The sequence below is a fragment of the Onthophagus taurus genome, chromosome 2 (genome assembly GCF_036711975.1).
Source record: "Onthophagus taurus isolate NC chromosome 2, IU_Otau_3.0, whole genome shotgun sequence".
Classification (NCBI taxonomy): domain Eukaryota; kingdom Metazoa; phylum Arthropoda; class Insecta; order Coleoptera; family Scarabaeidae; genus Onthophagus; species Onthophagus taurus.
Window position 1 is genome coordinate 6,636,983 of NC_091967.1, and position 18,443 is coordinate 6,655,425.

Consider the following 18,443-nt stretch of genomic DNA (forward strand, 5'->3'; position numbering starts at 1 on the left):
TTTTATTGTCTCCAATGTTGCGGGTGGTAAAGTGAAGTTTATAATTAGACAATTTCATGAATAAATTTTCAAAATGCCATTGTTCATCATCGTTTCATGTGTATTAAAACTAACTGTCAATTGTAACGATGTATATAACTCGGGTTAAATGTATTCCAGATTAATATGCAACGATCAGTTTGTGTTTCTGATCGTCCACATACTAATTGTGTAATTGAGCCCACTATTAACACTATACGTGTCGATTGCAATCCAATAACCGACGCAACAATCAAACATTCTTTGCGGGTATAAATACACAATCGACTCATCGCGATGAATTAGGGCACACATTTACCATTGTGATCTCAATTTGTCGATCAGAAACGTGATTTACGATCGTTAACGAATTTGGTTCGAATGTTTGTATCAGCGAGGTTGTAAATAAATAGTTAAACGGTGTGCTTTTTAATGATAAAATAAAATTCCTGAAAACGAGGACAAAAAAATGTTTAAATGAATTTTGGTGTAGACAAAGTGGAAGCCTTTTTTTCAGTACTTCATTTGTCCGCTCTTTTTTACCCTTTTCGTTTGATATGATAAATTGAAAAAAAATTGTGTTAAAATACTTTTTATAATACTATTATGGTGGTAATTTCCTATTTACCAAAACCTCTACATAAAATAAATGTTATTTTTTTTGCTGAAGCAATAATTACGTTATACCTATCGCAGTTCTTTCAAATCTATTGTAGTCATGCTCGAGTTTTCAGGCGTCGGGACGCGACGCATTCGCTGTGAGTCTTGTAACGTTTCAAAACACTTGCGCTTCAGTAGCTTTCTACAAGCGCGCCCAATAACCCGGTGCTTTAAAGCTCCCTCAACGTCCGCGACGAAACGTTCACGTTACGGTCTGATCACAAAGTTTTAGAAAGATTCATTTTTGCATAAACGACATCAATTGCGAATTATAATAATGTCTAATCTTGTTTTAAACGCGTTCGAAAATCTTCGTGGAGTGTTTTCGTTTTGAACTTTTTTAAGATAAATTTTTATAAAAATTATCTTGACATGATTTTTAGGTGCGATGTTGTTTAAAATGTCTTTATGGTAAGTAATTAATACTTTTTTAAGTTTGTTGAGTTTTCTTACAGTTTAAATTATTATTTATGTAATGTAGTACTCATAATTAAAAGTTTCGTCGAGTTGAAAGGATTATCATCTAAGTTTTAGTATAAACAAGGACCTCAACAACACTCTTAACTTTTAATGAGCAACCTTTGTTCTTACCTTCAATTTAAAATCAATAGTCATGTTATATGTTAAATTAATCCAAATTTTTTTAATGTTTATATTACGTATTTGATTAATTTGATTTATGTCAAAATATTAAATGATAAACAGGCAATATTGTGATCCCGCATGACATTTTTCTGATTAATCGACATTCCACAGCTGGATGCCCCATCGATTATCTAACATGTTATGACATGTCATGAGATACAAAAATTTACTCGTGGAAAGTACTTTTTGATTGGGATTAGATTTTTTTCTAGTACACATTTATTGCCTTAAACAAAAATATCTAAAGAAAAAACAACATTTTTAAATTGTGTTTATAATAAACCTTGAAATTAACATCTTCTGGCTATTTGTCAGATATAAAAGTTTTTTTATGGTTTCATATAAAAAGGAATTCAAACAAATTTATTTTGATTTCCTTTATTATCCGAATAAATACCTTAAATTAAAGCTTGGATCTTCTTAACTAGTTTTATGATTACTCTTCAGAAAATAAAATTAATAAAGTCATATTTGCAAAGTCAATTACGCTTTTACTGCCAACGTTAGCAAATTATTTACTTCCGTAGTTCTGGATTTGACGTAACTTTGCGGATTTTGGAGCATCGTTTCAAAGCATCATTGGTGGTTATAAAGTGGCTGGATTGTTTTAATTACTTTAATCATTAATAATTAGTGTAAAATAACCATTTTGTAGTACCATTAATTTGTTGGTGGATTGTGCTCATAGATTTGGATTATTTGGGTTAAATTTATTGACCAAATTAGCAGTATTTGCGGATACTAAGAAATAATTAATTGTTACGGACAATACCAGGAAACCGCACAAGAAATAACAACGTTCTATTTATATCTTTTGTAATAAACACCGCACACCGAACAGTTGGAACAATGCAAAATGTCCCAAGTTCAAAGCGTGAAGCGTCAGAATCTTGCGTAATACCTCGAATTGATCTCGGTAAAAACACAATCAACAAATTTGCACCAACAAATGTTCAACCAACAAATTTATGGTACTTGGGACAAACAGTTATAAGCTACTTAGGGGGGACGTAGCCCATCGGCTAAGTTCCAGAAACTTAGCCACGTGTCGCTGAAAGTTATTGTACATGAATATAGAGTTAGGGTTTTAATGGCTATGCCTAGTTACTTCGTTAGTGGTGATTATGCGGGGAAATCCAGGTTTTTGGACAACCTCACTCTCTACTAGACTGTATCTAAAATTTGATTTGGATGCAGACTACACGAAGCTGTTCCGGATGTGGTAGGACTCTAGGGGGCATATGCTCAATCGCTGGAAGTTGGTGAACAAAGATGTATAATTAGCTACAACGAACAAGATTAAGCGGGGAAACTCATGTTTTTGCGCGTGCATGTACCTCTATATTAAAAAAGAGATTCTAGCGTAGAACGCTTCGTCGTTCAGGAGTGTTACGTCTTTTAATCAGGGGTGATGTGGCAATTGCAGATGTCCGAAGTACCGTGTCACCCAGAAATACAGAGTGCTTTAAACGTCGAGAAGAAATATACCTTGTTACCGAAGCATCCCCGGATGTGGCGGGCCATGAGATAAATTGCTAGAGCAGTCACGCTGAATGGTATCAACTCGATTTCTGTAGTAGTTGCATCTGGTGTACCACAAGGGTTCTTTGTGATATACGCTACAGTTCACAATATTCATTTATAATTTGTTTTTGAACGTAAATATATTGAAGAAAAGTATCTTATTTAATAAAAAGTTCTATCTTATTCTGGTCACATAAGAATGTTTTGTGGTAGGGCTTATGGCTCGTTGAAGACGCTTTTTTGAAGCAACCCATATTTATGCTGTGTGTGATCTATGTTTATAGTAGGAAAGTGCTCGTAGAGTAAAGGGTGTTGATATCTCTTGGTTAGGTAAGTATATATAGTTAGGAAAGCTTTTTTGACTTCTGGGTGGTTATTTAGTGTTATTTCACGGGAAGTCTCTTTATCTGGTTAATGAAATAAAGTTGAAGGTAGAATTCCACAAATCATTAAAATTTAAACAGACATTTTTGCGTTAGGAGGCTCTATTGCAAGGTTCATCGGGTGTGTTGTGAGGTTGGTTGCCTCACTTTATTGCTTATAAAGTTGCTATATGCTTTCATTTGGTCTTAATTAAATTAGATTGTAATTTTTTGTTATACCTTTGTGTTTTTTAGCTCCTATATTAATTGCCTTTTTAAGATCTATTTATTTTTTATGGTATTTTGTCTTTTTCTTCGGTATTAGATAATAACCGTCGTTTCTGTAACATGTTTAAGCCTCAAAGAATTTCAATGAATAAAACATAAAAAATTAAAATAAAAATTTAAAAATTGTTTTTATTACGAAATGTATGCGAGGAATAGAATAATTCTAAAAGTTTTACATATTTCATCCCTGAAGCAATGAATTCGAAACTCAATTGAACTAGATAATTTCTTATCTCCATATACTTTGTTTTTGTGAGAGTATGAAGACTCAAATAACATTTTTAACATAATTCATAACAATTAATTTAATACATATATAATTCTGCAGTAATTAAGTTTATGCGCGAATGCCCCAAAATGCACAAAGCTTCCATTTTCACAGTAATTGAATTACGTTATTCTTCAACTGAAAAACGTTCTTTGATACCGGTTCTAATTGTGAATGGAATTCATTACACCTAATTCTCGAATAATTTTATTATTAGAATCCTAGAATATTCCTGCAAGACAAAGCTTTTAAAGCTTCAATGGTCCGTGTCAAAGGGACAGAAATTTCGCATTAACTTAATACACAGGAGCACCTTTGAACGACCTTTTGCAATATTTTAATGAAAAGCAATTTTTAAATAATTTAGAAACTAAGATATTATATTTTTTACATTTCGATAAAGAAATTAAAATTGACAAAAAAGGAATTACATTTTCATCCTGTTTGAGTAAATAAATTCAACTTGCGTTATGCAACCAAGAAAACTACCTGAAAATGATATTCGTTTCATCCGATTCAAACGACTAGCTGTTCCCGAGAAATGGAAAGACGGTACATTTTCTCTTTTATATAACATTTCTTTGAAATAAATCTTCTTTTTTATTATGCACTCTGCGTAATAAAACGGAAATCAAATCCACTTAGATAATTTTTATGCATGAAACCAACAAAGTTTCAATTGTATTTATGTTTGTATGATTATTCAAACAATGTGCTAATATCAGGATTTAGTTCAATATGAACTGGAATAATAACGGTAACTCAATTGATGGAAATCGTGACGTAATCCGTTTTTGAAATGCTTTAAAATAAATCCGAACATAGAACGGGAACCGTCCAGGATTTAAAAGAATCGTTCGGGTATTGCGTTCATCCCAATTTTAGTACCTATAAATCACGGATCTTTTGTTATTCTTCTATTGGATAGATACGTAACGATACAAGTGTTAAATCGACCTGTTAGCACAAATGACGAATATGTTTTTTAAATCATCAATTTTTCCTAAAAAGCGTAAAATTTTAAATTATAGTAGAACTTTCTTATATAGAGAGGTTATTTATTCCAGCTTGAAAATCGAGGGGATTTTATCGTCTTCTGGTTTGAATGGGAAGTATTTTGGTTACAAGAGGAGTAATCCTCCATACTAAAAGACCGATTTCGGAGGGATAACAAGGAGTCTGTTGTCCTGTACAAGGGTCGTTCACCAAGATACTAAACGTTCCATTGACCGCAGTAAATCGTTGTGGAAACTCTTGAAATCCGAAACGTAATTGGAAAATTCGTCCCCGGTAATTTTGGAATTTAATTTAGTCAAGCGTGACTATTTTCTACACTTAGTTTAGTTTCCAAATTGACGCTGTCCGGAGAAACAAAATTACTGCTATTTAGAATTCTGGCAAAAACCCACCTAGCAATAAATACAAGTATCTTTTTTTTTTGTTTTAGTTTTCCATGTTTGAGATATTACTTAGGTATATTTTGTAATAATTAAATAAAATTAGAGATCTTTTTCAATGACAAATTGAAAAACTACTTTTTAATCCTTCTTCTCGAATGCGCGTTCAGTTTTCAATTAAAACTGACTTAAACAGTCGCCCCAAAAAGGAGGAGTACGTATTACAGGAATATTCAATTAGACCGCAAAACTTTCAAGATTAGTTCCAGTTGAGCATTTTGTTCCTATTTTCTTACCCTCCAATCTTTCTTTGTCTCGTTAATGAGTGACATTATTCTCTTTGAATTAAATTGGAAAATTGGCACGTTTTATTTTTAATTTCCAACTTTTTCCTTTTTATGAAATGTTTGTGCTCTTTTGTATTTTTAACGGAGATATATTTTTTTTTCCGTTTTGTTGAAACAAATATTTATGTATTTCCACCAAAAAATAAGTAGATACATCAACGTTTTGAAGTATATTGGCTTCCGGTTCGAATTCGCAAATTTAAAAGTGGTCATGTTTCATGCGCCCCATGGATATTTCTGCATATTTATGTATGAGTTGGGATTTTGAAGTCCCACCCATCCGTTTTGTATTTCGAGTATTTCAGTAGTAGTGTAGGTTGATTTATGGTTGTAGAACGCAACGTGGAGCCTGCGAAACGTAAGGGCAGCATGATAAATTGATAAATTATAAAATGCATTTCGATTTAAGATAAATCATTGAGAACGGTATAGAAAATAAAAGGATAATATTTTATTAGATGAGAGAAACTATATTTTTTGGTAATAGGCGATAAATTCTATAAACACCTTTTAACATCTACCTACTGGTTCCATTAAAATGAATGCTTAACATCCTGCTATCTTTATATATATAGTTCGTGATTATGTAAATTAACACCTCTACGTAAACAAGATTCAGGAGGGGTAATAAATAGAGTCGTTTACGACATTTTACGATTTTGGGGTATTTATAAATATCAAGAAATCAGCTCAGCCCGGGATTAAATCCTACAAATAGGTTCAACTTAACAATGCCAAATTACAACAAAATTAGTTTTTATTAAAGTTTATTAAATCGTAGACAATATTAAAGTTGCAAATGTTTATTTTTAGATAAAATTAAGTTGATGGCCATTTCTGTGTAGATTACGGTGTTCTCCAGCAGTGTCCGGGCCATTTGTGTACTTGAATTTCCCATTAATTAGATAGGGATGTTCCGAGAAGATTAATGTCTTTATGTATTAAACTAGATGTGTCCTCGGTACCAACCCCGCGGTGCTGGATAAACGAATTTATTGCGTCCAAATCGGACCGAAATGTTTTCGAGCGAACAGCACAATCCGTTTAACAAAATGCCGCCGTTCGTAAAACATTTTATTTTTTGCGCTATCAGCTGGTTGAAATGCATAAATTTTCCCCTATACCGAGATTATTTTATTTGACGAGACAAGCTGTTTATTGATACTGGTTAGCACTAGCGTGACGTTTATTTTTCCAAGTAAATTGCGGGTTTCGATAAACATTTTAGTTTGTGCTTTTATCATATGCAAGATAAATAAATTTTTGAGGATTCGTTTCTGACAACATGATAGTAACCATTAATATAGATAATATGGGCAGTTCTAGCGATGTAAGACAATTGTACACACGTACTTGTGCACGGACAATTTACATACATTTGATATAAATTGTTTTCTGAAATATTCAACACGAAATTTACTTTAATGCAAAGATCTACCTATTTTCATCTTTCGATAATTTTAAAATTAATATAAAAATGTTGTTGTCTAACATACTTTACAATTTATTTTAAAGGGGGATGTTCAGCTTTAACTTGATATTAAAAATTTCATTCTCATTTTATAACGAATAAGTTATGCCGAAGTTTTTGGTGTAAACAGTGATTGTAAAAATCGAATTATATACCATAAACATTCATCCCCTAAAAATTTCAAATTAAGCATAACTTATATTACTTAGACATGAGGGGCTGAAATTATGGGTTATTCTTGGGGTTGCTTCATTTACAAAAATTCTTGTTTTAGTGAAATTTAAGTTTAAAAATATTCTCATAAGTTGTACTTCACTGTTGGCTGTTATGATAAACCTATTTCGTTCTGTATAATTGTTATTCCTATGATGGTAATGTATTGGTGGAAACTTCACGGGTTTAGTCAAGAACAAGATTTGATTGGATTTAGTCTCCTTATACTATCAAGATTGTCAAGTATCGTGTATGTTAGCAATTTTATGCCGATTATACAGTGAATTTTTTGGGCACAAAAAGAAAGGATGACCTGACCATTATCTTGAATACCTACGTATTCTGGTAGATTCATAGATATTTCAGTATACATTTTTTTTCTTTAGTAAGTCGAATGATTCAATTTCACAACATCGTTCGATACATTCACATTTATTTGCTTTTAAATGCCCATGATAATCTAAGTATTTCCCGGAATAGTTCTATTTTTGATAGTGTTTATCGATTTTTTTTATATTATAAGCTCTCACTGTGTAAGTAGTGTTGATTGTAATTTTCATTATCACCTCTCAAACGTTGTTATAACTTCAATCAATCACTTCGTATATTTTTAAATATCAATATGTTAATATAAATTTATTTTATGTAAATTTATGAATGAAGTCATGTTTTCTTTCTTCGGCTACCTGCCAATTAAAGGATCCTCAAAAAAGATCAAAGTTATATGAATATTTTCTTTTGCTGGAAAAAAATACGTATCAATAAACACGCCTTCTCCTTGATGTCACGTTCATATAAAATAAGAACGTATTTCTACGTCAAGTTTTTTATAGAATTCCCAATTTCTTTGAAAATGTTTTTGTGGCTATATTATAAAATAATAAAGTAATAGGATATAAAAATGTAAATGTATCGCTTAAATTTTTGTAAATCATATAAATAGTTTAATAGAATTCGTTTCGGTTTCCGTTTGGAATGTTCTGTATTACTTGTTTCCGTAATATTTCATGGACGTCCCATTAAATAATATGCAGCCAGGAAACGGAGTAAGTTTTAACATTGTGTAACCCATCCCAATTATAAACAGCACCGCGTTTATCTAAAGTGCAACGCAGATGCGTTTAACGTGTATACAGTAGCAACTAATACAGATAAAGTACGATAACGTTTTCACAGATTTAATGCGGTAAATGTTGTATGTTTAAGGCGGATGCAATTTTAGTACATTCTGTTAAATCTTGATAATTATTCAAAGTTAGTTTTAGTGTCGGTAAATCAAAGAACTTAATTTGACTGTGAAAACATCATTTTATATGCAAACCACGACATCGTGATATGGTGCAAACTTAATTCCGTAAAGTGGTATTTTGCTCCAAAAGTTCACGCCAGTCGATGAACTTCCAGTCGGCTCAGATAATTGGAAAGATATCGACAGTAATATAAAGTCGAGTCGATGATCCGAAAGGGAGCACTTTAGATAATGATATTTTAGTCTATAATGTATGAAGCGATTGAACAATTTGTCTATTTTAAATATGTATTCTATGAGAATCGATTCAAAATGAACATGTGCACGTTGTAGTTTCCATTTAATATGTTTAACCCGATGTTAAATTAATTGAAATTTGATATGATCAAAACGTTACATATAAAGAACCAGCTAATTAGTTTTAATCGATAATCTGATTCAATCTAAATTTATATTTAAAATGAAATCGTTAAATTATTGAAAATAGTAATGTAATTAATATGATACTTGAACTATTACTATTTACTATTCCGAGTTGATCCCAATCGGAACTAATTACCATTTACAACAGCTTCTACAGAATTGCTAATCTCGGTGCGCCAATTCAACCAGTCTGCAGGAGGTTTCAAATATCTACAAACTCCGTGGCAAAGTGAGCTAGTTCTGGATTATAGCGATTTCGCAATAATTCCTCAGCAAACACCACCGGGTTTTCATCGGTTTTGATACTTGATACTGTAACGTTACAGATTTAGCCCCAAAACAGGAGTTGTGTTAACAGAAAATGATATGTAAATAATTTCTTTAATATCCATTGATACTAATGGTTATACAAACTCACCTTTAGATGTGTGCTCGTTATTTTTGCGACTAAACCTCAGTATATCAATCAAACGTGTTGACAGGTCGTAAAAGATTGTTGCTGATTATTTTGTGATTGCTTTTAACAAATTATTTTTAGTAGTTTTCTTAGGTTAAACACTAATCAAGGAACTCATTTCACAAATTCCCTTTTCAACGATTTTTTATGTTTACATCGTATGTCGTATACAATATTTGTTCAAGATAATGAGAAAACGAGTGACTGGAATAGCAAGCAGAAACTAAATTTAAATTTCACGAAGAGAAATGTTTTAATTAACACTTTAATCACATTTTACAGTAATCAAAATATTTAAAATTTTACTCTAGATTACTTTTATTCCTAATAATAATATCTTTTATTTCCAGAACTGTTGGAGAGACAAATTGGTGAAAAAAAGAATAACATAAATCTGATTTAGACAACCAAAATGGAGTTGAACATCAGTAACGGCACATTTAACGTTATGGATTATCAAAACCAATTCGATAATGACTTGGTATCTAAATACATGAATAATCGTGCTGTTGGGGAACCAGCTTTCGCCGTATTAATAATCCTGTACAGCATATTAATATTGATTGGCGCTTTAGGAAATATGTTGGTGGTAAGTGAAACTAATAATCCCCATCGAGTGAAGTAGACGAAAAAACCTGAAAACTAATTAAATTCGATTAAAAAAAAGGGCGTGTTTCTATGTCGACGTAGTTACTGGGGCAATATAAAAAGCTTACAGTGGCATCTAAAGAACGTTGGGTTCGATACTTCGCCGACCAATTACGGAAAAGAACTAGCAAAAGTTCGTTTCAGTACCTTACGGGTTGAATTTCAAATGGTTACTGCTGTTGTAAATTTTAAAACGAAGAGACGTGAAGCAAATTTGTCCTTTTTTTGTAATGGTCATGTTACTTTTATATAAAAAACTTTTTAATGTGTTAAAAACGGAAAATTTTATAACTTCCTCTTTTTCATATAATATTTACAGTTTCAACACATAAAATACCTAATAAATCAATTCTTCCCAGAAACTTAACACTCGCCTGCAATAATAATTTAAAGTCGGATCGTAAATTTTGTAAATAATAAACAGACCTTTGTGGAAACATGTTCAAGAAATCATCGTGTAACTGTTATACCAGACGTTGGTAAAGTTTAAACAATAGATTTTAACTGTCTCCCTAGAGAGCTTAGTACTAAGTTTGAACCAATTACCTAAATTTAACAGGAAATTCTGGTCTATTACCAGCAATTTTCGCAGATACTTTGTCCATTATCTCGAGTATGTCTAAGTTCTAAAAGCTCGAATGCACGTTTGATGGAAGTAACTCAATAAACGGGCAATAACGCAACCTGCGCTCGTTGTACAATAAACATGTTAACATTTTCTCATTGCAAAACCGGAATCGATTATTTTAGATCCAGCAGTACCGTTTATAAAACCAACCCAAAGCCTTCCCGCTTTTGTAATTCGTGATTTATCGAAATTCGTGTATAAATAATCTGAACTTGCTTGATTTACTTCTTTCTAAAGGAAGTTCATGTATATTGATGTTGTGTTTTTGCTTTTCTTTTCGCGTTCTAGTGGTCCCGTGTTATGTAAGTCTGTATATTATATCTATATAAGTAGGTTATTTATGACTAGTAATATGTATTACTATACAGCATTTCTATCTTGTACTACTGACTTGCGATAATGCTTAATAGCATATTTTCGTTAATAAAGATTATTATTATTATTAATATTTTTTTTATATTAAATCGTTTATGTTCTTAAAATAGAACTCAATATTAATTGGAAACTGTAATTATAATTGTAATCCACACATGTTCACCTCAGCTTCAAAGCAATTATTTCTACTAATTTGTGTTTCAGTTAACAAATTTCTATTTAGAGGAATTACTCCTAGTTTATAAGCGTTTTCCCCTAAAACAAAACCACAAAGCAATAAGGGGGCAAATGTTTCCTTATTTTAAGGAGCTATTCATCATGGTTATGCAATATTGCCAAGCTGTTACCAGGTTTCATTACTTATAAACGTTGCCTACACAAAATCTAAATCAATAATGTTGCGTACAATATTTTAGCTACTTAAATATAATATAAAATATATTCTAGAAATTATTGTGGTTTGATTTTATGCTTCTCTAAACAGCTTACAGAAATTAAAATAAATGGTAATTTGCTTTGTTGGATTGCTTTCTATATTCACGAGAGAATGTACGTTGTGTTAGATAATGAATATTATTCCCACGCGGTTTCAGTCCATTACTCCTTAATATTAATATTAATGATATATTTTTTATTGTTAAGCATGCCCAACAGCTGGTGTGTTAACTTGACTGCTTCCATTACAATTTTCATTTCCTTTGCATTTTCATTAATGCCTCTTGCAATCTACCTTGGTTTTCAGAAGTAACCATATTCGCATTCAATCTTTTTGCTCTTGTCTTATTTCTCCAAACTAACTCCAACCTCAACCATACAACCAAACTAAAACATGGGTAGGTTTTGACATCCAATTTTTGACATCCATACCCGTTTATTGAATTAATTTCTTATCAAATTGATCGACTACTTTATTTTTGCAGACAAAGTGTTATATACCAACGTAGATAAATTTCCTTTAGCTGTTGGGCAACCTTTCCGTGATCTCGCTGGAGTACTTGAGCAGTCCAATTACTGTGTTAAAATGGAATACTATAAAAGTTATTGTTTTTTGACGACATAATATCAACTTACCCTATATTACCCTAAATTAGCAACTAACTAATATCTTATTGTTTACTCCTCGTCGCAACGTAAACTTTCTACATTGCCTAACGGGTAGCTCTGCATACAAATGATATGTTTACTCGACATCGTATCCAAAGTTAGACAATTCAATCATACTTAACATCGAATGGCGCGAAGAGTTTAGCATAAAAATCAAATTGGAACGCATTTCAGTATGTCGTTCGTAATTCTTTAAAAAGAGTTCTCCACAGTAATGTAGTTGACATGAAAAATATCGTTAAGATTCAAGAGAAACTAAAATAGATTGGACGTGTGACTGGATTAAAAAGTGATGGATGGATCTCTGTGGATTTTAAACGTAAAATTTAAAATGAATGAGATATAAAGAAATGAAATGATTAAAATAACCTAAAAAGTAAACGTACTAAATTTGAACTAGGTTTTTTCTAATTACTAAAGAGTAAATAATTACTTAGATGGAATAGAGTGCAATTTATTCTTGTTAGGATGTTATTTGAACGGTCCTCAAAGGCACCACCTTTATTTATTAACCGAAACTTCTCGTTTACCCACATGAAACGTGTAGTGAAGATAGTTTGAGTTTTCTTCCCCAGGAAAATTGCTTCTTATTCTAAAAACTCTCAATATATAGAAAGCGGCTTACTTATAGAAAATAGTTATTTTCCTTTACAAAATTCTTTGATATCTCCCTACGATTAATGGAAAAAGAGGTACGAAAAAGAGAATATTTTGAGAATAGCACTTTGCTCTTTTGGTGTGTAGAGAACTTTTCTGGTAGCACGATGAAAGGCGATATTTACAGTTTCTATATTTTTAGCGGTGAGACGAAAAACGTGTTTTCCTATTTTCTCAACCACGCGTTCTATTGCTTTTTAGTTTTGAAAACTTCGACCGTATATTACTTAGAAATAGACACAAACAGAATATTTGCAAAAAAATTTTAACCTAATCACAACGCAAAGCTCTCGACGGACAAACAAGTAATAACCGTGAAAGCTCTTTGTGACCCTTCTTTGTTATTGTTTCGGTTGTTATGAATGAAAGTAAAAACTAGTCTAGACCTCGTGAAGTTTTAAACTCAATAACTCAAAAGTTTCTCGCGATAGAAACGAAGGAATTAATGGGAAATTTTTACTTTGCTCTGTCTCTGTATAAATTTATTCAACTAGAAAACGAATATAATATATAGAGGTTTTCATTGGTTACATCTTCTGAAAATAAACCAGTTTATTTCTAGATGTAACCAAATAGAATTAAGAGATATGCGATGTTTGTGACGTTTACAAATATTGATACGGATCATGTAAACTTTCAATTGAAATAGACGGAAGTTTATAATAATTGAGATTGGCTTAATGTAGGTGGAACTTATTTTTGATACATTCTAGGAATCGGATAAATGAACTTTTAAAATGTTACGCCTCGTTGATTTTAAAAGTATATGGCGAAATTCGGATCAAACAGGAAACACAATATAGTAATATTTTGTTTCCTGTTTCAAAGACTTAAATGAACTTTTCCATCATTCAATATCCCTTTGTCTCCGTCTACTTCGCTTTGTGATATTCTTCGAAATCGTCGTTTGTACTTGATTCTTGGACCATTTATTTCTTTAATTTTTTTTTCAGATTGTCTCCGTTATAAGAAAACCATCGATGCGAACACCTAGGAACATGTTTATCGTTAATTTAGCAATTTCAGATCTTCTTCTCTGTACAGTAACTATGCCATTGACGTTAATGGAGGTACTTACAAAGTACTGGCCGTTGGGAAACTACGCTACACTGTGTCAGATGAAAAACACTTTACAAACTGTTAGTGTGTTCGTTACAGCAACCACAATAGCAGCGATAGCACTTGACCGGTACAGGGTAAGTCGTAAATTTCGTTACACCTATTAAAGGGAGAAATTTATTTTTACGAGCCAACCTTTTGCAAATAAGGTCATGAAAGATAATACGAGAATATAAGGTATTTTTTTTGGCGTACGTTGATTTGCGACCGACACTTCCGATATTTTTACGGTAGTCGTAAAACTGAAAACTCTGGCACTCAACTCTTGAAAATATGTTGGCCGGATTTCCGACTGGATTAAAAATGAATTTTATGGACTGGCTGAAAGGGGTTCGCCACTTTTCAGATTGTTTAAAAGTCGCTTCCCGAAATGTGTTTGCTTAGAGAGGAAAATTTATAACGGATGGGTATACTTACTCGCTCTTTTCACGATTTTATATTCTTTTATATACTGCGTGGACATTTTGCGTTCCTTTATTCATTATTCTTGCTGAAGCCATATGAAAATAATTTAGTAGATAAAATTTAATGTGACACGCTAATGTTTATGAAAAATACATGGTCGCGTTAAAAATATTAATAATTCTATATTAATTACTTTCATATTTTATTATACCTTTTATAGGTTGATCAGATAACAAAAATTTAATATATAATTTGTAAAAAAAAAGTAAAAGCGATCTCAACCCACAAAAAAAATATCTATAAATAGATTCAATTTGTGTCCACTTGGTCACTTCGTTTTATTTACAACTTAAACATATATTATTCTTATCGCCTCTAATATAAATCTCATGCTCTAGTGCGTAAAAAATATTGGCAAAATGGCAATAGCGTCATTACTCACTGTCCTTCCCAATACCGCGGTAAATCTGCACAATCAATCCCGTCGTAAAGGTAAACAAGTCTTGATTTACGACTCCATTAAATACGTTTCTCTGTGTATTTTGATAAGAAGTCTAAAACTGAAAATACGCCGTCCAAATCGGGGCAAAATGTTTTAACCACAGATAATGCAATGAAAAACATGAAGACAAATTTTCCATAAGTCTTCTAAAAATTAGTTCAAAGCTTTGGCAAAACGTCATGTGTTAGTGCTGATCTATTCATTACTGGGTACTGAGTTAACTCCATAAATTTACCTGGATTATCGTTGAGTTTATGGAATGGAAAGTTTACCAATTCATTATGTTTCCACCTTAAAGAACAAATGTCTTCCTTGGCAGAAACTGTTACAAAATGTGTCTAAAATATCAGCATTAAGATTTTTATCAAAGTAACCAAGATGTAGACCGTGAGATTGCAGACTTATCTGAAGATTATTTTAAAGTAATAGGATTAACAAACATTCATTAATAATATAAAAGAAATTGAGTCTCTAATCTTGGAGAATTTTAATTAAAAACATAGTAGTACAGGAAAAGTAATAATTTTTGTAAGCAGCTCAGAGGAGCAATTTTCATGTTCATTTGGTATGAAATTTGTAAAAGGGTTAGAGCTTAAAGGAAAATTTCATAATAACAATTTGCGCTACGGGGGAAAATTACGGTCATCTTTAAAATATCCAATCACGGCACGAGCAGCAAGAACGTGACTCTTTGCCGGCGGTAATTGCTGATACGCGTTAAAGGTGGCTAAATATTTGTCACGTGTCGTTGATGGCGCAACTTAATTAAATTTGCCGCGGGAGTTGAATGAGTTAGGTATTTTCAGGGGTAATTATTGTAGACCAGGGAATTCAATGACCTGAAAATTTCGCCTTGCCCTTTCAAGCGACAAATTTTGTCGAGCAACTTGAATCGTTTCCCTTTAAAAAGGTTTTAATAAAAAAAATTTTAATCAAAACTGATATTTTGTATTGTTCCTACTAAAAATAACTTTAAATAGTTTAACGTACGCTAAAATAGTTTTACAACTCATAAAGTTGTTTATACCTTGTGTGCGGAAGGATTTATTACGAAAAAGCATTTGCAACAGGTTTAATAAAATTTATTAGATTACTTACTTTGTATTGAAGTAAATAAAATAATCTGTTACTTTTTAGTTGTTCTATATTTGTTGTTTTTTTTAGGTTATCGTGTATCCAACGAGAGAGAGCCCAAATTTAAGCTTAACCGGTATCATTTTATTCACTATATGGTGTGGAACTTTATTTTTAGCTTCTCCAATGTTCGCATATACAACATTGATTCATCACGACATTAAAATTAATGACACCAATTTGAGTTTAAACTTTTGTATTGAAGATTGGCCGTTTAAAAGTGGAAGGGCTGCTTATACTGTGTTTGCTTTAATATTCCAGTATTTAGTTCCTATTTTTATACTTTCGGTAAGTAATAATAAATTTGTATATTTGGTTGCCTAACTTTCCTTAATACACTTTTTAATGCTTCATTATTCGGGTGATCTTTTTTTTACAACTCTAAATTGTCGAGCGTAAATGTACACGTGGAATCTGTTTTGGTGAAACGTTGCACGCGGTTTACCACTAAGCCACTACTCACATGTTATCTAAATTGTACATGCACCGAAAATTAACTACGGTTCATAATCCGACCCTTTCGTGTGCGATTGTAAACTATTATTGGACTGGATTGCAGACACCAATGATGTTTCTGTAATATGCTTCAATTAAGGGAATTGCGCTATACCCATCATGCGTATCGTTGTAATTCCCACATTTCCCAAAGGTTTATGTTAACATTAACATACATTGCGACAATTTCGTTTACTAACATCGATGGTACCTTAATTACATTTAATACACCTTTTAATACACCATTTAATGTACCTTAATACATGTAATTTCGATTGAAGGAGCGATTTATATAGTTAAAAATTTAAAGATATAAAAATATTTTCATCCCAAAGGGGCTTTTGGAATTAGTAAGAGAAGGAAATTCCAGTTTCCACCGTTGCTGGAATTCAGAATCCACGCATTGATTAATACAGGGATTCGTTATTACACATTTCCCGGAATCTATTTCTACGGACTCTTGTCATTAAAATTAAATTTTAGGTTCTCATGTCGAAATTACGCCAAATTATTTTCTGCAAATTATTAATAAACATGACAGCTGTGTTAAATTCGTGTAATATCCGTTCTAAAATTATTTAATTATATTCACGGCATAAAACTAATGTTTTATTATTAATTTTAGGGTGCATACCTGAGTATTTATTTAAAATTGAGATATAGATTTGCGACTGGTTTTGTAAGTAACGAAGCTAGTCAAAATACACTTAGACGACAAACACGCGGAAGAAGACTGAAACGAACAAACATCCTATTAGTATCCATAACAGTAATCTTTTGTATCAGTTGGTTACCTCTTCATGTTTTCAACTTAATCGCAGATACCACAGCGGAATTTTATCATCCAGTTCCATACGCTGTTTGTCATATGATAAGCATGTCTTCGGCGTGTTCAAATCCGATACTCTACGGATGGCTAAATGAAAACTTTTGGAAAGAGTTCAAAGATTTATTGTGTTTCTCCACCGGCGATGAGCAAGATGAACAAAAACGAAGTGTAACCAGAAAATCTTCAAAAAAAATTGTAAATAAAGAAGAAAAAGTTGCTTTGGAGGATCCCGGCGTTAATTGCTCAACTGAAATGAGTAATTTTGCTACCAGCTAGCTTTTAAGGAAACCCACCACAGGAAATGGTGGGATTTTAAAGACGTCTTTGTAACTTAATAGAAACTGTTTTGAAAACGCTTTATCGAATTGTGTGTGAAATGTTATTTCATTAAGATATATATAGTATTTAAAAAGCTTAAATGTAAATAAAAATTATATTGTATAGGTAAAATCAAAAATGTTTACATAAAATTTGCGGTGATTTATTTACAATTTTGAAGAGTCCACAAAATTGTAAATACTACACATCTCTATCTATCATAAAAATGTTCTCGCTTATGCACATCTATGTAATTATTGTCTATGTATATAATTTTTAATTTTTATGGAATAAATAAAATGTCACGTTATTTTCTTATTTATTTAAAAATTAAATTTACATTTCCAGGTAAGTAACTCCCATTTATAAACCGTTAAAGAATCTTGTGCGAAAAATGTTTGAAGAGAGGAAAGATATTTTTAGAAAGCTTTTCCACCCCTTCGTACACCGTCTATTTTACCCCGAAAATATTGTTTTAATAAAGCCGGGGTGTTGCATATGGATCAGCTTTTAACCAACCCTCCTCACCAAAATTAACTTGCTCTTTTACAAATAAAATAAATGAAGAAAAAAAACTGCTGAAATATTTCTTTTGAAAAGGTGTTTTACATATTTCCGCCGAGGAAATCTTGGAGTTAAATTTCATGCTTTAATTACAACAGCGAACTGTAAAGGTTAATAATTGAGTTTTCATTGAACTTCATAATAGAATTTCATCGATTGACTGAGCGCTACAAATTGCGTCAAAACTGAAACGTGCTATGCAAAGTAAAATGCTTGAAAAAGTATCAATTAACTTGAATAACACTCAATTTTCTCGGGTATTAATAAATGTTGAAATATTAAATTTAAGATATTAATAAAAAGTTATTGATTTAAAAATTATTCTACGATTTTAGTGTAATAG

The 18,443-nt window shown here is 31.7% G+C and overlaps 1 protein-coding gene across 2 annotated transcripts; it reads left to right on the forward strand.

Annotated features, from left to right (window-relative positions):
• Nucleotides 1–808: 808 nt before the first annotated feature.
• LOC111427589 (Neuropeptide F receptor) lies at nucleotides 809–17,846 on the forward strand. Of its 2 annotated transcripts, none has more exons than XM_023062800.2 (5): nucleotides 809–1,089; nucleotides 9,673–9,911; nucleotides 13,688–13,930; nucleotides 15,925–16,182; nucleotides 17,015–17,846. In XM_023062800.2, the coding sequence occupies exons 2-5, from the start codon at nucleotides 9,735–9,737 to the stop codon at nucleotides 17,492–17,494; spliced, it is 1,158 nt and encodes a 385-aa protein (XP_022918568.1). In that variant the 5' UTR covers nucleotides 809–1,089; nucleotides 9,673–9,734; the 3' UTR covers nucleotides 17,495–17,846. The 2 variants fall into 2 exon arrangements, with proteins under 2 accessions (XP_022918568.1, XP_071050106.1); XM_071194005.1 differs by lacking the exon at nucleotides 809–1,089 and adding an exon at nucleotides 8,898–9,603.
• Nucleotides 17,847–18,443: the final 597 nt, after the last annotated feature.

What these genes read in the sequence shown, in the direction of transcription:
- LOC111427589 (XM_023062800.2), top strand. Translation starts at nt 9,735, where the DNA reads ATGGAGTTGAACATCAGTAACGGCACATTTAACGTTATGGATTATCAA. An exon ending in CTTTAGGAAATATGTTGGTG is followed by an intron (nt 9,912 to 13,687) that starts GTAAGTGAAACT and finishes TTTTTTTTTCAG; the next exon opens with ATTGTCTCCGTTATAAGAAA. An exon ending in TTCCTATTTTTATACTTTCG is followed by an intron (nt 16,183 to 17,014) that starts GTAAGTAATAAT and finishes TATTAATTTTAG; the next exon opens with GGTGCATACCTGAGTATTTA.